General features: G+C 35.2%; 4 protein-coding genes across 6 annotated transcripts in view; 1 reads left to right on the plus strand and 3 right to left on the minus strand.

The window, feature by feature from the left end:
* Positions 1 to 17579, minus strand: part of LOC135729190 (retinal Mueller cells isomerohydrolase) — a 298130-nt gene that overhangs the window by 5458 nt on the left and 275093 nt on the right. Inside the window, exons 1-3 of one of the 2 annotated variants that reach the window (XM_065246650.2) lie at positions 937 to 1007; positions 607 to 689; positions 183 to 333 (exon numbers count right to left, since the gene is read on the minus strand). In XM_065246650.2, coding sequence (XP_065102722.1) covers positions 183 to 333; positions 607 to 689; positions 937 to 947 — 245 coding nt within the window. In that variant the 5' untranslated portion in view covers positions 948 to 1007. Of the gene's footprint in view, positions 1 to 182; positions 334 to 606; positions 691 to 936; positions 1008 to 17579 lie in introns of those variants that run through there. The other variant, XM_065246651.1, reaches the window with a different exon arrangement.
* Positions 2867 to 13182, minus strand: depdc1a (DEP domain containing 1a). Of its 2 annotated transcripts, XM_065248505.1 has the most exons (12): positions 12948 to 13182; positions 12367 to 12632; positions 12138 to 12270; positions 11932 to 12053; positions 11068 to 11198; positions 10926 to 10973; positions 10251 to 10388; positions 8820 to 9728; positions 6991 to 7163; positions 4411 to 4584; positions 4129 to 4308; positions 2867 to 3795 (listed from the first exon to the last, which is right to left on the minus strand). In XM_065248505.1, exons 1-12 carry the CDS (start codon positions 12993 to 12995, stop codon positions 3652 to 3654), a joined length of 2466 nt encoding a protein of 821 aa, XP_065104577.1. In that variant the 5' UTR covers positions 12996 to 13182; the 3' UTR covers positions 2867 to 3651. The 2 variants fall into 2 exon arrangements, with proteins under 2 accessions (XP_065104577.1, XP_065104578.1); XM_065248506.1 differs by lacking the exon at positions 8820 to 9728.
* smim15 (small integral membrane protein 15) lies at positions 13823 to 15338 on the plus strand. Its single transcript, XM_065248510.1, has 2 exons — positions 13823 to 13904; positions 14479 to 15338. Exon 2 carries the CDS (start codon positions 14494 to 14496, stop codon positions 14716 to 14718), a length of 225 nt encoding a protein of 74 aa, XP_065104582.1. The 5' UTR covers positions 13823 to 13904; positions 14479 to 14493; the 3' UTR covers positions 14719 to 15338.
* ndufaf2 (NADH:ubiquinone oxidoreductase complex assembly factor 2) lies at positions 15234 to 17516 on the minus strand. The gene is made up of 4 exons (XM_065248509.2): positions 17301 to 17516; positions 17039 to 17128; positions 16718 to 16758; positions 15234 to 15713 (listed from the first exon to the last, which is right to left on the minus strand). The coding sequence occupies exons 1-4, from the start codon at positions 17413 to 17415 to the stop codon at positions 15468 to 15470; spliced, it is 492 nt and encodes a 163-aa protein (XP_065104581.1). The 5' UTR covers positions 17416 to 17516; the 3' UTR covers positions 15234 to 15467.

Raw genomic sequence — 17579 nt, forward strand, 5'->3', positions numbered from 1 at the left:
TTATTTGTTTGTAATGAATGACTCTTTTGTGCCAGCTCCTCTATTTTTAATATGACCACAACCACAAACATTTAGAAGATCAGCTCAATGGAATCCATCTCAACATGACTTATTAAATCCAGTGAACGATTGCAAAACATGTCGTTCAGGCTTTAAAGGCACAGTTAAACAGATGACTTTGCCTGCGATGATATGTCACACGCCCATCCTTTAGGTCAAACTTGTGCATGAGAGCTTGTCCGTCAAAAAGATGGTGAAAAGGCTGTTCTCCGATCTCAAAGAGTCCAGGGCCCAGGCGAAGGAGACTGCCGGTCAGCCATGTAGGGATTTTGCCTGGAGGGAGAATTCTCTCTTTTTTACTACACATACAGTAGCCTATACGGTCTTTGAGCATCTGTAAAACATCTATTAAACAAAGACATCTACAGCCATGACTGAAACTTGCTCATCTAACATAATTTTAATAAAATGATTGAGAATGTGCAATGTCAAATATAATGCAAACAGATCACAATACAAAGTGCATCTAGTATAAGCAATTATCACGGTGTATACATCATTTTAAAACATTCAAAAGTTCAATTTAAGTATTGCAAAGTTACAGACCTGAGACCTGAGCAGAAATGGGCTCTGGCAATTCTTCACACGTCTCAAACAGTTTCTTATATCCACCAGCTGGGTGTTCAAGACTGAAATTAAAACAGATGTCAACATTTTAGACTTCCAAAAATGTGGAAAAAACTACTGAATATTTATTTTTGGGTATTCTGGATAAACATCATACTTTTATTATCTTCACCGTAAACTTGAGCAAGAATGTCACTTTTTAAGAAAACCAAGAATGATTATAGGACCTTTTTGCAAAAATTCTGGAAAAATAATGTTTTCCTACGTACTACCCAAAATTAAATACTTCCACAAAGTTCCATTACTCACCGGCTCGCCATCCTGAATGAGTGCACATGAAGTGAATGCGAGAGTGGATGATGTCCCTGTGTAAACCACAGGCACTGCTAGAGAATCTTAGGACTCCTCCTCCAACCAATCAGAAGGCTCTGATGTCATGAGGATGTCTGTAAAAGTACTTTTGCATCATGGCTCCTGTGTTGGGGGTAATGCATTACAAGTAACATGCATTCTGTAATAATATTACTTTTCTGAAGTAATGAGTAAAATAACGGATTAATTTTTTAAAAATATACACATTAATATTTAAGTTACCTTTTTAAAAAAGTAATGGGAGTAACTTTTCAGTTTAATTAATTTGATTAAAAATAAAGTAATACACTGAATTAAACTATGCGTCCACACCGGAGCGGGAACAATTTGAGTCAGAAACGGAGATGGCAGGTCAGAGGTTGACATTTTTGCAATGGAAATATGCAATTTCTGAATTCAGAACTTCTCCTGAAAGAGATCAAGTAAGAAAAAAGTAACACAAAAAGTTACTTTTTTAAGTAACTTTATATTGTAATGCATTACTTTAAAAAGTAACTTTCCCCAACACTGAGTGTAAGTGTAATAGTTAATGGGCTTGTTCGACTTGGTGGATGACATCAAAGTATCGCGAGAGCGATTCCAGGAATCATACGGAGGAGTGATTTCAAATCGTTCTCACGGTACTGTGATGTCATTCATCCGTCTATCAGTTCATACGGTGCCACATGAAGTCAAACAAGCCTATCACATGATCTTTCACACGGCACAACATTTCAGTTATGAAGGTGTCAACGTTTAAAATATACGCAGCCAAAGCCGCTTAACTGCAAAGCACGTTGCCAAATTACTTGTATGCTGATTCTCTTTTATAAACTCAGAGATGTGCATTCAGATTTAAATGCTTATAGGGCTCTTTTGACACTGAAGCTCTTATTATTTATGACCAAAATGAAGAAATTTAAACCCTGTGATGAAGAAGTCTGTCTTTGTCATAACAAAGGACCATGGAATGTGGCAGCATTTATTAAATTAATCGCACTTCCTTTCGTTGTCTCTGGATGACAGATGATTTGTTTTCCCGGGTTGGAGCAACATATTCATAAATAGAGACTGGGGTGATATGATTTAAATACTGATGACTTTTTAAGATGTAAAATAAATCTTTGGTGTCTCCAGAGTAGGTATGTGCAGACTTGTGCCATTTTGGGTGTGTCCTTTAAAAGCAAATGAGTGGATCTCTGCACTAAATGGCAGTGTTGTGGTTGGATAGTGCAGATTAAGGGGTGGTATTATCCCCTTCTGACATCACACAGGGTTCCCACACCTTAGTTAACTTCAAATTCAAGGACCTTTCAAGGACTTTCCAGGTCCAATACCCTCAAATTCAAAGAGTAAATGTGGGGACACATTTCAAGTAAGAGCAAGGTTACCTTTTAAGATACTTTGTTACAGTTCCCTTTCGAGGGAACTCGTGCTGCGTCACTGCGGTGACACTTTGGGGACGCCTCCAGGGGTAAGTGCGTCTGAATGTGTATATCAAATTCAACCAATGGTGAGGCTTAACGTCAAAAAGAGGCTGACGCAGGAGCCAGGAAGTATATCGCTATCTGAAATATGGCCAAAGACTGCCTTACAGGGACGCAGGAAGTATGGCAAAGGAGACGCAGCGTCTCGTTCCTTTCTCAATGAACAACAGTTACATACGTAACCCGGGACGTTTTCATGTGTCAAACACAACTGATCACAGGGGAGCCACATTTCAATGACCTATTTTTTCACATGCTTGCAGAGAATGGTTTAACATGGAAAAAGTCAGATTTTCTTGATATGTCCCCTGTAGAAAATGTAGATGTATATTTGAACTATTATAGTTGCACAAAACAAACAAATTTTCATTTCAAAACAGTTTATTGCATAGAACAGGGTTAAAACAAATGGGCTCATATAACACATTGATAAAACAACATAACTTGTAAATGAATGTAAACATAAAATTTGATGAGTACAAATACAAATATATACATTTAAATCAGTACAGTTACAGAGTGCAAGATCCAATGAAACTAAATATTCTGATGAATAATGAGCACTGAATTTTTGTACATAAAGATGACAATTTAGCATATCTGAGATGGAAAAAAATGTGCAAATAAGCCCATACAGGCTTAGTAGACAGAAAACACCCATGTCACATAGAAAATGATTATATTAAAACGTCTTTACAATTCCGAGTACGAGTAAACACTTTTTAAGCACCTGAACTCTGTAAACACACACAAAGATGAAAGGAAAAGAGAATAAACTAAAACAAATATAAAAATATCACACGAATAATTATAAAAAAAATCTGACTTCATTCCATTTAAAAGAGGCTCAATATTTAAGGCATATTCAAACTCTTTGCATAGCATTTGCCGTGGGCCTGTTAAATTTTGAACCCCGTGACACTACAAATATGACAACTCCCAATAACTTATAACAAAATAAATAACATTAAAACTGTCTGACACCTAATGATAACTGAAAAAAATCATCAAAAGTCACTGAGCCAAAACCCACATGAGACTTAAAAGACTTCAAACTGAGGTGATCTGATGTCAGTTTAAAAAAGTAAAAAAAAGGGCATACAGGCATCCCACCACATCAGATCAACTAAGGCTCTCAAAACTCACAAGCAGTCTCCCAAATACATACATCACCCAAAGAAGGTCTTCAGTTTCGAATACTGAATGTTTTGCCTTTTTTGATTCCTAACAACATTGGCGGCTTTATCTTTGGCTTATCTGAAAACAGCTGAGCTTCACTCTCTGTCGTGGGGAAACGTCTCGAATAGATGTCAGGATATTCCTTCTGAAACTAAGAGAAAATATAAAAAACGTCAACAAGGAATAAAGTCAACTTTCCACAAACAAGGCCTTAACTTTTTAACAAATGGGTACATGCATAACCAAATAACCAGAAAGTACCACTGCATTACCATGGTATTTCATACACATACCACAGTAGTACACAGTGCTTTTGGTAGTATTGCATATATGTAACACAATTTTAAAATAGCAATGGGACATGGACAGGTAAAATGAACCATGATTGCCAAATGCAAAAACATACCAAATGTATTCATTTTAATGCAATTTGTGCCATATTTATGGAAAGCATAAACTCTGTTAAAGCACGCTAAATAAATACCAGTTTCAGCTTCTTTTTCTTCTCTTTCACAGACATGGTCTTGTCTTTGATGAGATTCTCTAGTAGATCGGCTAAAGCTGCCTGGGATACAGAGAGCTTCTGCTCTTCAAACTCTTGAGTGCTAATCTGCCTGCAGAATGAGTACGTCGGCATGGCAACGCCAGATCCTGGCCATGTGGTCTGTGATAAGGAATGCATGCAAATCAATGTTAGGAGGATAAACTTAAAATATAACATGGTAAGCCATATTTAATTAACCTATAATATGTTATGAGGACGCACCAGTGATTTGAGATAGCTGATGTGATCTTCTACAGCACTGCGCAGGTACAGAGGCACCTGCATGACCTCCTGATGGTGATCCATGAGAAACGATAAAAGTCTTGTGGCCAAGAGCTCGTCCAGATCATCCACATCCTCACAACTCAAAACACATCGAGAGAACGTCTGCACCAACTGCACACACACAAACATACATTTAATTTGTAAAGGATTATATAAACTAAAACACAGAGGAAAAAATATGGTTGTACACAAAAGCAACTCAGGAAATTAAAAGGGATAGTTCATCCAAAAATAAAAATCTCACTATAGATTTACCCTTATGGCATTTTAGTGCCATGTAGCCATAAACAGTCTTGAGAATAAAGTTAAAATGACAGGAATAAAGGTGCATCAATACGAGGTTAAAGTTTTGCGAATAAAATAAAAATGAGAATATGGTCATAGCATTGTAAAATTAAACCTGTTATATTTTGAAAATAAAGTAAAAATTACGAGATTAAATTCACAGCAATACTAGATTAAAGTTGTAATATTTTGAGACTAAAAGGAAAATAAAGTCTTAGCAAAGAACAGTTTATTCTTAACTATATTCTTATAATTTTGACCTTCTTAAAATATTACATTAATATTCTTGTAATCCTATTTTATAAATGTGACTTTTTTTTAAATATTAGATCAATATTTTTGTAAACTTATTTCATAATTTAGTTTTCTTTTTTCAAAATACAAGATTAATATTCTTGTAATCCGAATTTATGATTTTGACTTTTTTTCTCAAAATATTACATCAATATTCTTGTAATCTTAATTTATATCATTTTTACTTTTTCTCAAAATATTACACCACTATTCTTGTAATCCTAATTTATAATTTTTACTTTTTTTCTCAAAATATTACATCACTATTCTTGTAATCCTAATTTATAATTTTTACTTTTTTTCTCAAAATATTACATCACTATTCTTGTAATATTCATTTATAATTTTTGAATTTTTAAATATTAGATCAATATTCTTGTAATCCTAATTTATAATTTTTACTTTTTTTCTCAAAATATTACATCACTATTCTTGTAATATTCATTTATAATTTTTGAATTTTTAAATATTAGATCAATAGTCTTGTAATCTTATTTCATAATTTGTTTTTTTTTTTTAATATAAGATTAATATTCTTGAAATCCTAATTTATAATTCTAATTTTTTTCTTAAAATATTTCACCACTATTCTTGTAATATTCATTTATAATTTTGACTTTTTAAATATTAGATCAATAATCTTGTAATCTTATTTCATAATTTGTTTTTTAAATATAAGATTAATATTCTTGTAATCCTAATTTATAATTTTGACTTTTTTCCTCAAAATATTTCACCACTATTCTTGTAATATTCATTTATAATTTTGACTTTTTAAATATTAGATCAATATTCTTGTAATCTTATTTCATAATTTGTTTTTTAAATATAAGATTCATATTCTTGTAATCTTAATTTATAATTTTGACACTTTTTTAAAATACATCAATATTCTTGTAATCTTGTTTCATAATTTAGATTTTTTTTTCTCAAAATATTACATCAAAATATTCTTATAATCCTATTTTATAATTTTGACTTTTCTTCTTAAAATATTAAATACATATTATTGTAATCTTGTTTTATAATTCTGACCTTTTTCTCAAACTATTACAACTATATTTTAGTCATCTTATTTTAGTTTTAATGACGAGGTATATGTTGTATATGTTGTTTCAAACCAGAGCTTCTTTCTTTTATGCAAGACAAAAACAGAGATCAGACGGACAGCATTCAATAGATGCAATGAAAGTGAATAGTGCCTTTTGTGTTTAACTTGAAAGAAGTCATATTAATTTGGAACATTCTGGGAAGTTTCCCGGAGAGGGATTAGGTTAATCCAGGACTAGGTCTTAGTTAGATTAGGACATTCAAGTAGTTTTTACAAACATGCCTTACAAAATAACAATACTAGTGTGCAAAAGACAAAACAATGGCACTGATACATGTTTAGATATGTCCGGAAAAACCATCCCAAAATAGATAATGGGGCAGTTTCCCGGACAGGGATAAGGACTAGTCTTAGACTAAAATAAATGTAAGAGCTGTCCAAAACTGAAAACAACTTGCACAGACATATCATTATATACATCAGTGCCTTTTGTTTTTCCTCAAAATGCACGCAAGTAATGTTTTAGTAAGGCATGTTTGTTAAAACTAGTTATATTTCCTAATTAAATTAAGGCCTAGTCTTGTCTCTAGGTAATTCCTGTCCGGGAAACCCCCTCTAAGTAAATGATGTCAGGGGTTTAAGTTGGTTGTAAGTTTTGGGTTTGACCTATCTATCCCTTTAAAGCAGATAAAGATATTTTAAAAACACTTTTATGTGATATTTATCTTATTACAAAAGTATTTCATTTATAAATGAGTCCTACTACTAGTCTATGATACTGTGTTGTCTAAAAAAAAAATTCAAAATCTGTTCATAATGAACTATAGGCCTACTGCTCTTGCTAAAAAGACAACAGGAGCTGTAAAGTTTGTGTTGCTGTTTCTAACCAGTGTGCGAGTTCCAATGACATCATGCAGTCGTGGCATGTCCACATTCTGACTCATGCGCGAGATCATTCGGAGGAGAAGCTGCAGCTTACGGCGACTGGCGGGCGGCAGGAGTAACGTACAGAGCTGAAGAGCCTCGATGGCCACACGCTCCAGCGATGGCTGCAACAGACCTGAAATGTGCGATGTGTCCCACGTGTAAACCATAGACATCAATCAAAGCATGAAAAGCAACTACAGCAAATAATTTTACTTTGACTACAACCTTAAAGGTGAAACTCAGACCAAAATGAAAATACATTACATTATTAACCAAAGAAAGACATATCTACTTTAAAGAGATAGTTCACCCAAAAATGAAAATTCTGTCATCATTTACTCATTCTCATGTTTTTACAAACCAAAGCAAGATCTCAATATTTTACTATGATCTTGCCTCAACTTCGACAAATTAATACATCCCTATCTTTTTGCAATGCATGCACTTTTAATCTTTGTACTGTGCCTCGTGAATGTGTTGGCATGTAGCCTAGCTCCATTCATTCCTATGGCTCCAAACAGGGATGAATTTAGAAGCCATCTAACACTTCCATGTTTTCCCTATTAAAGACTTTTGTTTGGAGCCATAGGAAAGAATGGGGCTAGGCTAAATGCTAACACATTTACAAAGCACTGTACAAAGATTCAAAGTGCATGCATTGAAAAAAGATAGGTACTGTATTAAGTCATTTATGTTGAGGTAAGAACATCACAAAATATTGAAAAACAGTGGTGTTTTCCTTTAAGAAATGTTTGTAACCAAACTGTTCGTGGACCCCATTTACTTCCATAGTATTTTTTTCCTACTATGGAAGTGAATGGGGTCCTTGAATGGTTTGGTTACAAAAATTTCTCATAATATCTATAATGCATTTTAAGAGGTGGAGCTTTAGACAATTCAATAAAATTCTCCACAGAAAAAAAACTTGATTTGATCCGACATAAATGAGGTAATGACACATTTTCATTTTGGGGCGAACTATTCCTTTAAATACAATCAAACTAAACAGTATGTTCAAACTTACTGATGACCAACTTTGTAAATAGCCATGTAAGACAAAAAAAAGCAAACCCAACAGCAATGTTTAGCACCTAGTAAGACAACTACTCAGAATCTCTAGCAGAATTTAATAAAGCCAAATTCAAACCTAAGGTTTTGCAAAAAAAAAAACCTATAAATGCAAAAATGTTTAAAAAATAAACTAATTAACTGAAAAAAAGAGTACCATACAGAAAAGCCTCCCAGTATTGCATTTCGGCGATTATTCACCCCAAAATCAAAACCATCATCATTTACTCACGATCATGTTTGTACCCCCAATGTTTTGCAGGGGTTTTCTGGTTACTATGGGAGTGGATGTTGACCACCTTGGGAACCAAAAAACACCCTACAAGCTTCAAAGTGTCCCAAAAGTGTTAAATAAATAACTCCACTTGACTTGTCATATATTTTAAGTGTCCTGACTAAACAACAGTTCAGGCAGAAAATGTGCGCTGAAAGAGAGGCAACACTTTTTTTTCTAAATCTGCATTTGGGTTCTGAAGAACAAAGAAAAACATTGGGGTTCAAATGCCACGAGGGTGAATAAATAATAACACTACTCCTCTAATTCAAATATTACCTTAGTTGAGTTAAACAGAAAGGACGGCATCTCTAGCATGAATTAGTATTAGGAATTACAATCAATGTTAGTTTGGCAGCCGTGACAAACACATGCTCAAGCACAAACAACAAGCACTTCCTAATTTTGTGATTTTTTTTTAAAATATGCATGCACTTATGATCTTACTTTGCTCAGGACTCAGCCGGCGTGCTAATCGGGCCAAAGGGGGCCGAGCGGGTGCAGGTTTGCTTAGGTCCAAAGAGCTCTGACAGCGCCTGCTAATGGTCGGACCTGCTCTAACATTCATGCAGCTTCCATGCAAACTCACAGGCAAACCGGGAACTCTAAGGTCAATGCTAGAGGAACAGTCCGGTCTCATGGTAATTTCAGCCACAGGGGCGTGGATGCTAAAACTGCTAGCAGACATTTCTTTGGTCTCCTCAATGTCAAACAAATTACCGATGCTTCTGGGCCGTGCTTTGGTGGGTCTCTGGTTGGTTCGCCGGAGGTCTGATGGAAGTGGGAAGTTTGCCCTGTTGCTGGACGTTTGCACATTTTGGATCTTTGGATCAGCCACACTTGAACAAGGGTTTCTAGATACTACAGAGCCCTGAATCTCATATTTGAGGTTTGAATCGACTAAAGAATCTGTCTGAGGTAACGACTTATCGCTCCCACATGAATGTAAACTTTCAGACGACCTGAACAGTTTGTTCTTAAAACAGAAATCCGCAGAGTTATCTACAATTCCCTCCAAAGAGCAACTTCTGGATCGCAGCCTGCAGCCTGGAGCTTCTAGATAGCTGCCTTCCAGTCCATCTCCAGCGCTGACCCTTCTACCTCTAAAAACGGGCTGTTGTGCATTATGAGCTTCTAACTGAGTCTCTACTTTACAACTAAACACTTCATTCATGGGAGAATCTACTTCATCATAGGCTTCCTTTCTTAGTAAGCTCATGAGTAAGCATTCGGTTGATTTGAACAGGTTGGTAGCGTTCAGATGAAGGGTTTTGGCTGGTTGCGGGCAGGTCGGTTCCTCCTGGTTTTTACGCTTCCCACACTGACTTTTAGGAGCCTTGATGTAGCCACACATAACTGACAAAGGACCAGACAACAGAACATGAACAACAAACAGGCAGGCAAAGACACTTAGGAATGAAAGAAGACATTTAAAACAAAGCAGACCGGGTTAGTATCAAACACAGTTTGACAACACAAAAGCAGTGAAGTCAGTAGAAACTGCGTGACTTAACTGTTTGTTCTGTCAAAGTATTTTGTTTGTTACGACCCACATCCCATATTTTTATCCTTAAAACCAGTGATTAAAGGGACAGTTTACCCAAAACCTGTGTGACTTTCCATGGAATATAAATGGTGGATTGTTACTGGATTTACTTTATATCGGATTTTTGGGTAAACTATCCTTTTAAGGCAAGTTTAATAATGAGACTATAAGTACTCTCGCTCAATTGGTAGAGCATTGCATTAGAAGTGCAAAGGTTCTGGGTTCGATCCCCCAGGCAACACACATAACATGTATAGCTATGTATAAATTGCTTTAGATTAAAGCACCTGACAAATGCCTAAAGACAAACAATTAAACTGCTTCATACATACCCAAGATGTTGACAAACAGTTCATAGTACTGATAGGTAAGCAGTGGCTGAGACAGACTGTAGAAATAGCCGGAGACCGTTTTGAACACATCTCTCTCAAAGCCCGGGTACGATGGCTGGTTTGAGTCATACTTTGGCCCTTTGTAGTTTGGAAAACAGCAATGCATTATTACATCATTATTATCGATAAGCAATCTTATTTAATTAATTTAAATTAAATTATTTTATTTAATCTTAATTTGATTACAACATTAAAACTTAACATGCTGTTAAAGAGGACATTTCACAAGACTTTTTTTTTATGTCAAATAAATATGTGGTGTCTCCAGAATACCATATAGAATATTTATATAATATAACATTTTAAAATTGCCGCTTTGTAGGTGAGAGCAAAAATTTGCTGTTTTTGAGAGTGTCCTTTAGATCTCTGCACTAAATGGCAGGGTTGTGGTTGGATAGTGCAGATTAAGGGACGGATAATCCCCATCTGACATCACAGGGGGAGGCAAATTTCAACATGCTTGCAGAGAATGGTTTACCAAAACTAAGTTACTGGGTTGATCTTTTTTACATTTTCTAGATTGACAGAAGCACTGGGGACCCAATTATAGCATTTAAACATGGAAAAAGTCAAATTTTCATAATATGTCCTCTTAAAAAAAAAAACTTAACTTACAGTTTGCAAGACATTTCATGGCAGACAAAACCCAGTGTGGCAAATCCTCTGTGCAAGGGGAAATAAAAAAAATGGTATTCAAAAGGTGACATTTGCCATCATTTGTTTGGAAATCATAAAATGACACATGTATTCGGCCTACCTGTTTTGTCCTCCAAGGAAACAACTCCATGTTTATTGACTTTGGTCATATTATGTAAAATGAACTGAGGGTTGACTTGGGATGGATCCAAAACATCTTCAAGACACCAGGATCCCAACAGCTTCTGCAAACTGACAGAAATGAAAAAAGTTAGGCATTTGTAAAGGCAATGGAAAATCTAGACAAAATCTAAATTCAATGCAAAAAGAAAATCTTTTACAGCTATAATAAAAAGTAGGGGTGCACAATTAATCGAAAAACTAATCGGAATTACAATGACTGGTGAAACAATCACATAATCGCCAAAAGCCTCAATTACATCTGTCCATTTGTGCTCACTTCTCACAAATGCACCATAAAGTAATATGATATCTTGTTTAATTGTTTATGCATGCACCATAGTGCTAATGTTTTAAAGCACCATGTCAATACCACAGCATTAACTGATAAAATATCATCATTGTACCATAGAGCCCCCTGCAGAAAAGGAACAGGATCTGCTTAGGGTTTAAGTAGAGCAGTGGTTCTCAAACTTTTTTAGTGTGCGGCCCCCCCTTGTCTACGTTGCATTCTTTCGCGGCCCCCCGAAAGAAAATTTATGACAAAACAGTTCTAAAATGTAATATTTTAATTGAACAAAACATATTAAATTATACCTAGTAGTGCTGTTGGTTAGTTGGCTTATTATTTTTTAGGTTTAATTACACAGAATTCATGATAAATGAATGTATTTCAAAAAATTTCATAAAACTGGGGCCCCCCTGGCACCATCTTGTGGCCCCCAGTTTGAGAACCACTGAAGTAGAGTATCTCAATGCATACAAACTATGCAACAAATGACAAATGGTGAGGTGAGAAACTTACTGTGTAAGTGTCACATTTTTCCAGATCACTTGAATGTCTTCCTCTGCGAGTTCCCTACAGCGCTCCGTCTCAGTGGAGGCAGATTCTACAGGAGAATCTTGCATTTCTGGATCCACGTTTTCCTGCGTGAAATAGCGGGGTGATATTATGTATCGAAAATGATGCTTTTAAAATCACAATAACAATCACCAAGCAGCGAAAATTACCAAAACTTCTTTGTCAAACTTCTTAGAGCTCCTGAATTTGAAGAAACCCTCCCTGTCCATCATAGATATGCTCTTTTTCCTCTTAACAGGGGAGCAGTTGGGAATAGGCTTCAGTGGGGATGTTGATGGGAATCTGAAAAACAATTTTCATCCAGTATATTACACTTCTCTCTCTATACTTTAAAACAAAAACATTTCTAACATTCCTAAAATGTCTGCAGTGTCAAACCTGTAAAGCTGGCTGTTGTCTTCCAGGTCCTCCATGCCCCATCGACCTTTCACATCCTCAATAACATGGTTCTTCAAGAACTTTTTCATCAGCTGGACGGTCTGCTGTCTGGTGACCTCTGGTCCAAAATTGCTGTTGCTTTTCAGAAGTTCATGTAGCCAGTCCACAGCTGCTGATGCACTGAAGCAGTTCCCGTAAAGTCTGAAGTGCTGCCTGTGTTTCTTCAAGGGCATCCCTGCCCGAAACAACTTTGTCACTTCATTCCACTGAAAAACACACAGAAAATGCCAAGTGAGAATCAGAAAATATTTTACATGCATTAAAGAGCAAGAGAGACTCCACATTTTTTATTAATCTGACAAAATTACGACACAAACATATAAAAACAGAATCCTACTAAACAAAAATCCTTATTATCCTCATTTATTAAACTAAACAAAAATCCATACACTAGAAGGAGCTTAATACAAGCCTGCATCAAAACATAACAAACAGGTTCCCGTAGTTTTCAATTACATTCGTTTAAAATAAAATCCAACTGAATCAATATAATGTTACATTTCTTTTTTAAAGGTACTCACCAGTTTAGTGGCCCTGTACGGACCTGGGGTTACGATGTGAGAACTCATTGAAAAGTTTAGCGATGTATTAACACCTATATGACCGCTTTCATTGTTAACGTTACCTACAGAAACGAGCGAGGTTATTGTAGCATCTGTAAACTGTAACTTACTAACTCAAATAAATGTATATAAAAACAAAATCGCTAAACATTAGCTTACGACTCGTTGTGTAAATAGATTCGCACCCGTTTGAAATTACGACGGAACGCTTCGAAAACTTGTGATTGGATAGTTTGTTTGGTCACATGACTGATCGCACGACAGCCATTGGTTGTTCTTGGTGCTATATTTGGTGCTATATTTCAAAATAATGGTCTGAATAACGCATAACAAACTTTTTAAAAGTAGTTTTAAATAAATACTTAATTCAATATATATATATATTTTTTACTGTTACATATTTATACCATATTCTATGTAGTGTAGTGATGCTGTTAGTTGATGATATGTGTTTTTCTTCTTTCCTCAATATTTTTTTCAGTCTATGATTACAATGCATGTTTTGTATTAAGGAATTTAAATATGAATTTTAAAATTTGTAAAAAAAAAAACCATTAACTAAAATAAACTATGTTGTTTATTGTATATTTTGAATTGTATATTTGATTTCTCATGAAATGTTATTGTTTAGTGAACTTTTCTAGGTAGATATGACAAAAGTTAGGTAAATCTCAACTATCGATTTTATATGAATGGTGTTTGTATATTCATATTGTATGTTTTTATATTTTTGAATATATAATATAGATATTTTGTAATTCTGTTTTCCAATGTTCAAAAAAGAGAAATGGACTACATTTCCCGTACTGCACTAGAAACTCAAGTTAAGAGTTTCATTTCCGCTTGTATTACCGTATGATTCAGGCTACAGTTATCGACCTATAACTGTTCGTCAAATACTGAACGGTTTATTTGGTGGGTAATCGTTTTTATTTTCAGTTGATCAATTTAAAAAACATTATATTATACATATATAACGTAATGATAATTACGAGTTTATTTAATCGTAAGAGGAGTCGTTAGAAATGTTTGTGTTGCTAACTTGTAGCATCATGGCTAGATAATGTAACTAATTTACCCTTTTCTCAAATAAGTCAATTAACTATAATTTAAAATATTTTGGTTCAGACTGAAAAAGCAAAAATGTTAATCTGCACGATTGCTTGCTAAACAAGTTAGCTAGCTAGCAAGCAAACAGTGTGATGAATCAACCGGAATATTTATTCTAAAATACACAGGGGCGGTTTCCCGGAACGGGCTTATGTTGGTCCCAGACTAAAATGCATGTTTGAGCTGCCTGAATTTACAACTTGTACTGCCATATCTTAAAATATATCGTTGCCACTGTTTGGTCTTAAGATGCACATTATTAGTGTTTTTTGGTAAGGTTTGTTTATAAAAACTACTTAAATGTCCCAATATAATTATGTCAACGTTGACATTTCTTGTTTTGTAATGTGATGTCACAAATCTCTGCATCCCCTTTTAGCATCTGGTGCTGACAATGATTGATTTGAAAGCATGGGCAGAATATGTAGTGGAGTGGGCAGCCAAAGACCCGTATGGCTTCCTCACCACGGTTATCCTGGCATTGACCCCTCTGTTTATCATCAGTGCCCTGTTGTCCTGGAAACTCGCCAAGATGATAGAGGCAAAAGACCGTGATCAGAAGAAGAAACAGAAACGACAGGAGAACATTGCAAAAGCCAAGAGAGCCAAGAAGGATTGAGCTGGACACCATGAGACGTAGAGGGGTCAAATAAATACCCCGATCTCTTGATAAATCAACTTCCATCATAACCCAGGACAGTTATGACTTATGGGATCTGGAGCAAGACTGGGCTTAAAGGAGGCCTTTCTGAGGGATTGATTGATCTCAGTGGCAGGACTGCAGTACTTTTCTAGAATATTATTAATGCAGTAAATAATGCTCTGCATACTTGTGCAGTATTCTGCATTCCATTTTTTACTGGTTTGTTTATTCTTGCCATTTCCAAGTTAAATCCAATTAACAGTTAATTTATGGTTTTTTAATAATAAAACATATTAACGTGATTTGCCTCAAAATGGTCTAATGTCTGTGATTACTGTATTTCTAAATCTTATTTAACACAGACTGTATGACATAATTTGAGATTAATTGCATAAAACACTTAATTTGAATGAAACACTAAAATTTTAAATTTCTGTAATGATGTAAAATTCTTATTCTGCTGAGATTCTTCAAGAAAATGCATACATTGATCCACTCCAATGAAATGACATTTCATTTAATCAAATACATGGTATGCTTTTGCATAATTGTATGAATTATACATTGAAATAACAATATAAAGCAATTCAATCATCTTTGAGTCATTTCCACTGAGTTCTAGCTATAGCCCTCCGAATACAATTTAAAGACAATGAACACTAAAATGCGATCACAACCCATAAATTATTAAAACTGCCATTTGTCCTGATTGTCTTGCAATTGTCCTATTTCTTGGTTCCCGGGGGTGTCCAGGACCCTGGCTGAAATGAGTTGGCAGTGCTTACAGGGTCCTCGTTGACTTCAGACTGTCCAAACTGTGTGGCAGATGCGTGACCTTTGATCTGAGTCTGAGCAGGTCGAGTCACCAAAGCTTCCTCATACTCGATGGACTGCAGGGTCTTATCCTTCTCATCTGCCTCTTGGGCTTTGATTTTAATCTGCTCCCTGTAGTGTATGTTCTTTAGCAACTCCTAAAGACAGTGAAAGAAATGTATGTTGACAAGCCACTTAATATTATGCAGTAATGGCAACCCTTACAGTTAAATGTGTATATATGAACAAAGACCCAAAGTGAACCGTACTCTCAGACCATGTCTGAAAGTGGTCTGCATATGGTTCACTTTTGTAGTTACATTTTTTTTGACATATGAAACAATCAACTGCTGCATATAAAGCTGGGGTTTGAGTTCGTATGAAGTTGGGATGTAAACACCAAAAGGACTGAGGTCCCATTTGGCTAGTTCCTAATACTCTCACCTTAGTGAACTGAGTTTGGTTCTTTTAAAATGAATTTTTTTTTTAATTTATCCTAGTCCCACACTAAAATGCATGTTTGAGTTAAAATACCCTGTACTGACATATCTTAAAGGGGACATATCATGAAAATCTAACTTTTTCCATATTAAAAGTGCTATAATTGGGTCCCCAGTGCTTCTATCAAATAGAAAATGTTAAAGATCAACCCAGTACCATAGTTTTGGTAAATCATTCTCTGCAAGCATGTGAAAAAATAGGTAATTGAAATTTGGCTCCCACTGTGATGTCAGAAGGGGATAATACCGCCCCTGCACTAATATCCAACCACGACACTGTCATTTAGTGCATAGATCAGCTCATTTGCATTTTAAAGGACACACCTAAAAGTGGCCATTTTAACATGCTATAATAAATTATCTATAGGGTATTTTGAGCTAAAACTTCATATACATACTCTGGAGACACCAAAGATTTTTTACATCTTAAAAAAAGTATTGTGAAATGTCCCTTTTAACATATATTAGTCATAGCCATTGGTTTGTTTTAGATGCACACAAGTATTGTATTTTGTAAGGTTTGATTTTTAATAATTACTTAAATGTCCTAATATAAGAAAGGCCTAGAGATAGATAGATAGATAGATAGATAGATAGATAGATAGATAGATAGATAGATAGATAGATAGATAGATAGATAGATAGATAGATAGAAATAATACCTCTATAGTAGGTGGCTGCTTCCGCCTGCCTCTAATCCAAGCTAAGGGATTAAATGAGATTAAGTTCATAATTAGATAATTTGATGACAATGTTTAAAAACATTAAGATCATGAAGAGAAATACTATTTGTTAAAATGAATATAAATGTATTCCTTAAATTCTAAGACAATACCCAAACAATTTCAATGTTACATGTTTAATACTGTAAACAGGTACATATTCTCTACAGACTACAGATATGCAGAACTGAAGTACTCTGTGTGATTTATGTTATTATTGGTTTGGTTTACAGTGAGATTTATGAATGCTTTCTCTATTACCATCCCATTCAGAGGGAATGCTGTTTTCTGAGTACTCAAACTCTGATGTATTGACGGATTCCACCAGACGTCTGGGCCGAATGACCCTTCCTGCAGGAGGACAAGAAAACGTAGGGTGAACTAATATATCATCTCTCCATAAAAAACATAACCTAAAGTACACTCATTTGAGTCTCAATCTTCCTTTTATTTATTCTGCACAAAACTAATTCAAGTTTAAACTTACTGGGTTTAAAAACATGTCAGTAGTTTCTTGACCTACCTGTCCATGTCTTCTGCTCGGGTATGTTGTAATATTTATTTCCTAAATGATCTGTACCCACGTGCTCTTTAACCACTCCGAACGTTCTCCTCAAGATGGATGTAAAGCGACTCATCGCTTAAAGTTTTACGATAAATTTCAGTCAATACATACCGCTCAAGTACGCATACATAATAAACACTCCGCGTGCGTCTCACGGCTGCGCAATTACGTAGAATCTATAGTGTCGTGTGATTGGCTCTTTCTCTTGCTCCGACCTATCAGAGATCACGATGTAGG

The sequence above is a fragment of the Paramisgurnus dabryanus genome, chromosome 11, assembly GCF_030506205.2.
Source record: "Paramisgurnus dabryanus chromosome 11, PD_genome_1.1, whole genome shotgun sequence".
In the NCBI taxonomy this organism is placed as follows: domain Eukaryota; kingdom Metazoa; phylum Chordata; class Actinopteri; order Cypriniformes; family Cobitidae; genus Paramisgurnus; species Paramisgurnus dabryanus.

What these genes read in the sequence shown, in the direction of transcription:
- depdc1a (XM_065248505.1), bottom strand. Translation starts at nt 12,995, where the DNA reads ATGAGTTCTCACATCGTAACCCCAGGTCCGTACAGGGCCACTAAACTG. An exon ending in GACAACAGCCAGCTTTACAG is followed by an intron (nt 12,271 to 12,366) that starts GTTTGACACTGC and finishes ATTGTTTTTCAG; the next exon opens with ATTCCCATCAACATCCCCAC. An exon ending in CCGGCTGAGTCCTGAGCAAA is followed by an intron (nt 7,164 to 8,819) that starts GTAAGATCATAA and finishes CGCACATTTCAG; the next exon opens with GTCTGTTGCAGCCATCGCTG.
- smim15 (XM_065248510.1), top strand. Translation starts at nt 14,494, where the DNA reads ATGATTGATTTGAAAGCATGGGCAGAATATGTAGTGGAGTGGGCAGCC.
- ndufaf2 (XM_065248509.2), bottom strand. Translation starts at nt 17,415, where the DNA reads ATGAGTCGCTTTACATCCATCTTGAGGAGAACGTTCGGAGTGGTTAAA. An exon ending in CGAGCAGAAGACATGGACAG is followed by an intron (nt 17,129 to 17,300) that starts GTAGGTCAAGAA and finishes GTCCTCCTGCAG; the next exon opens with GAAGGGTCATTCGGCCCAGA. An exon ending in CATTCCCTCTGAATGGGATG is followed by an intron (nt 16,759 to 17,038) that starts GTAATAGAGAAA and finishes TTAATCCCTTAG; the next exon opens with CTTGGATTAGAGGCAGGCGG.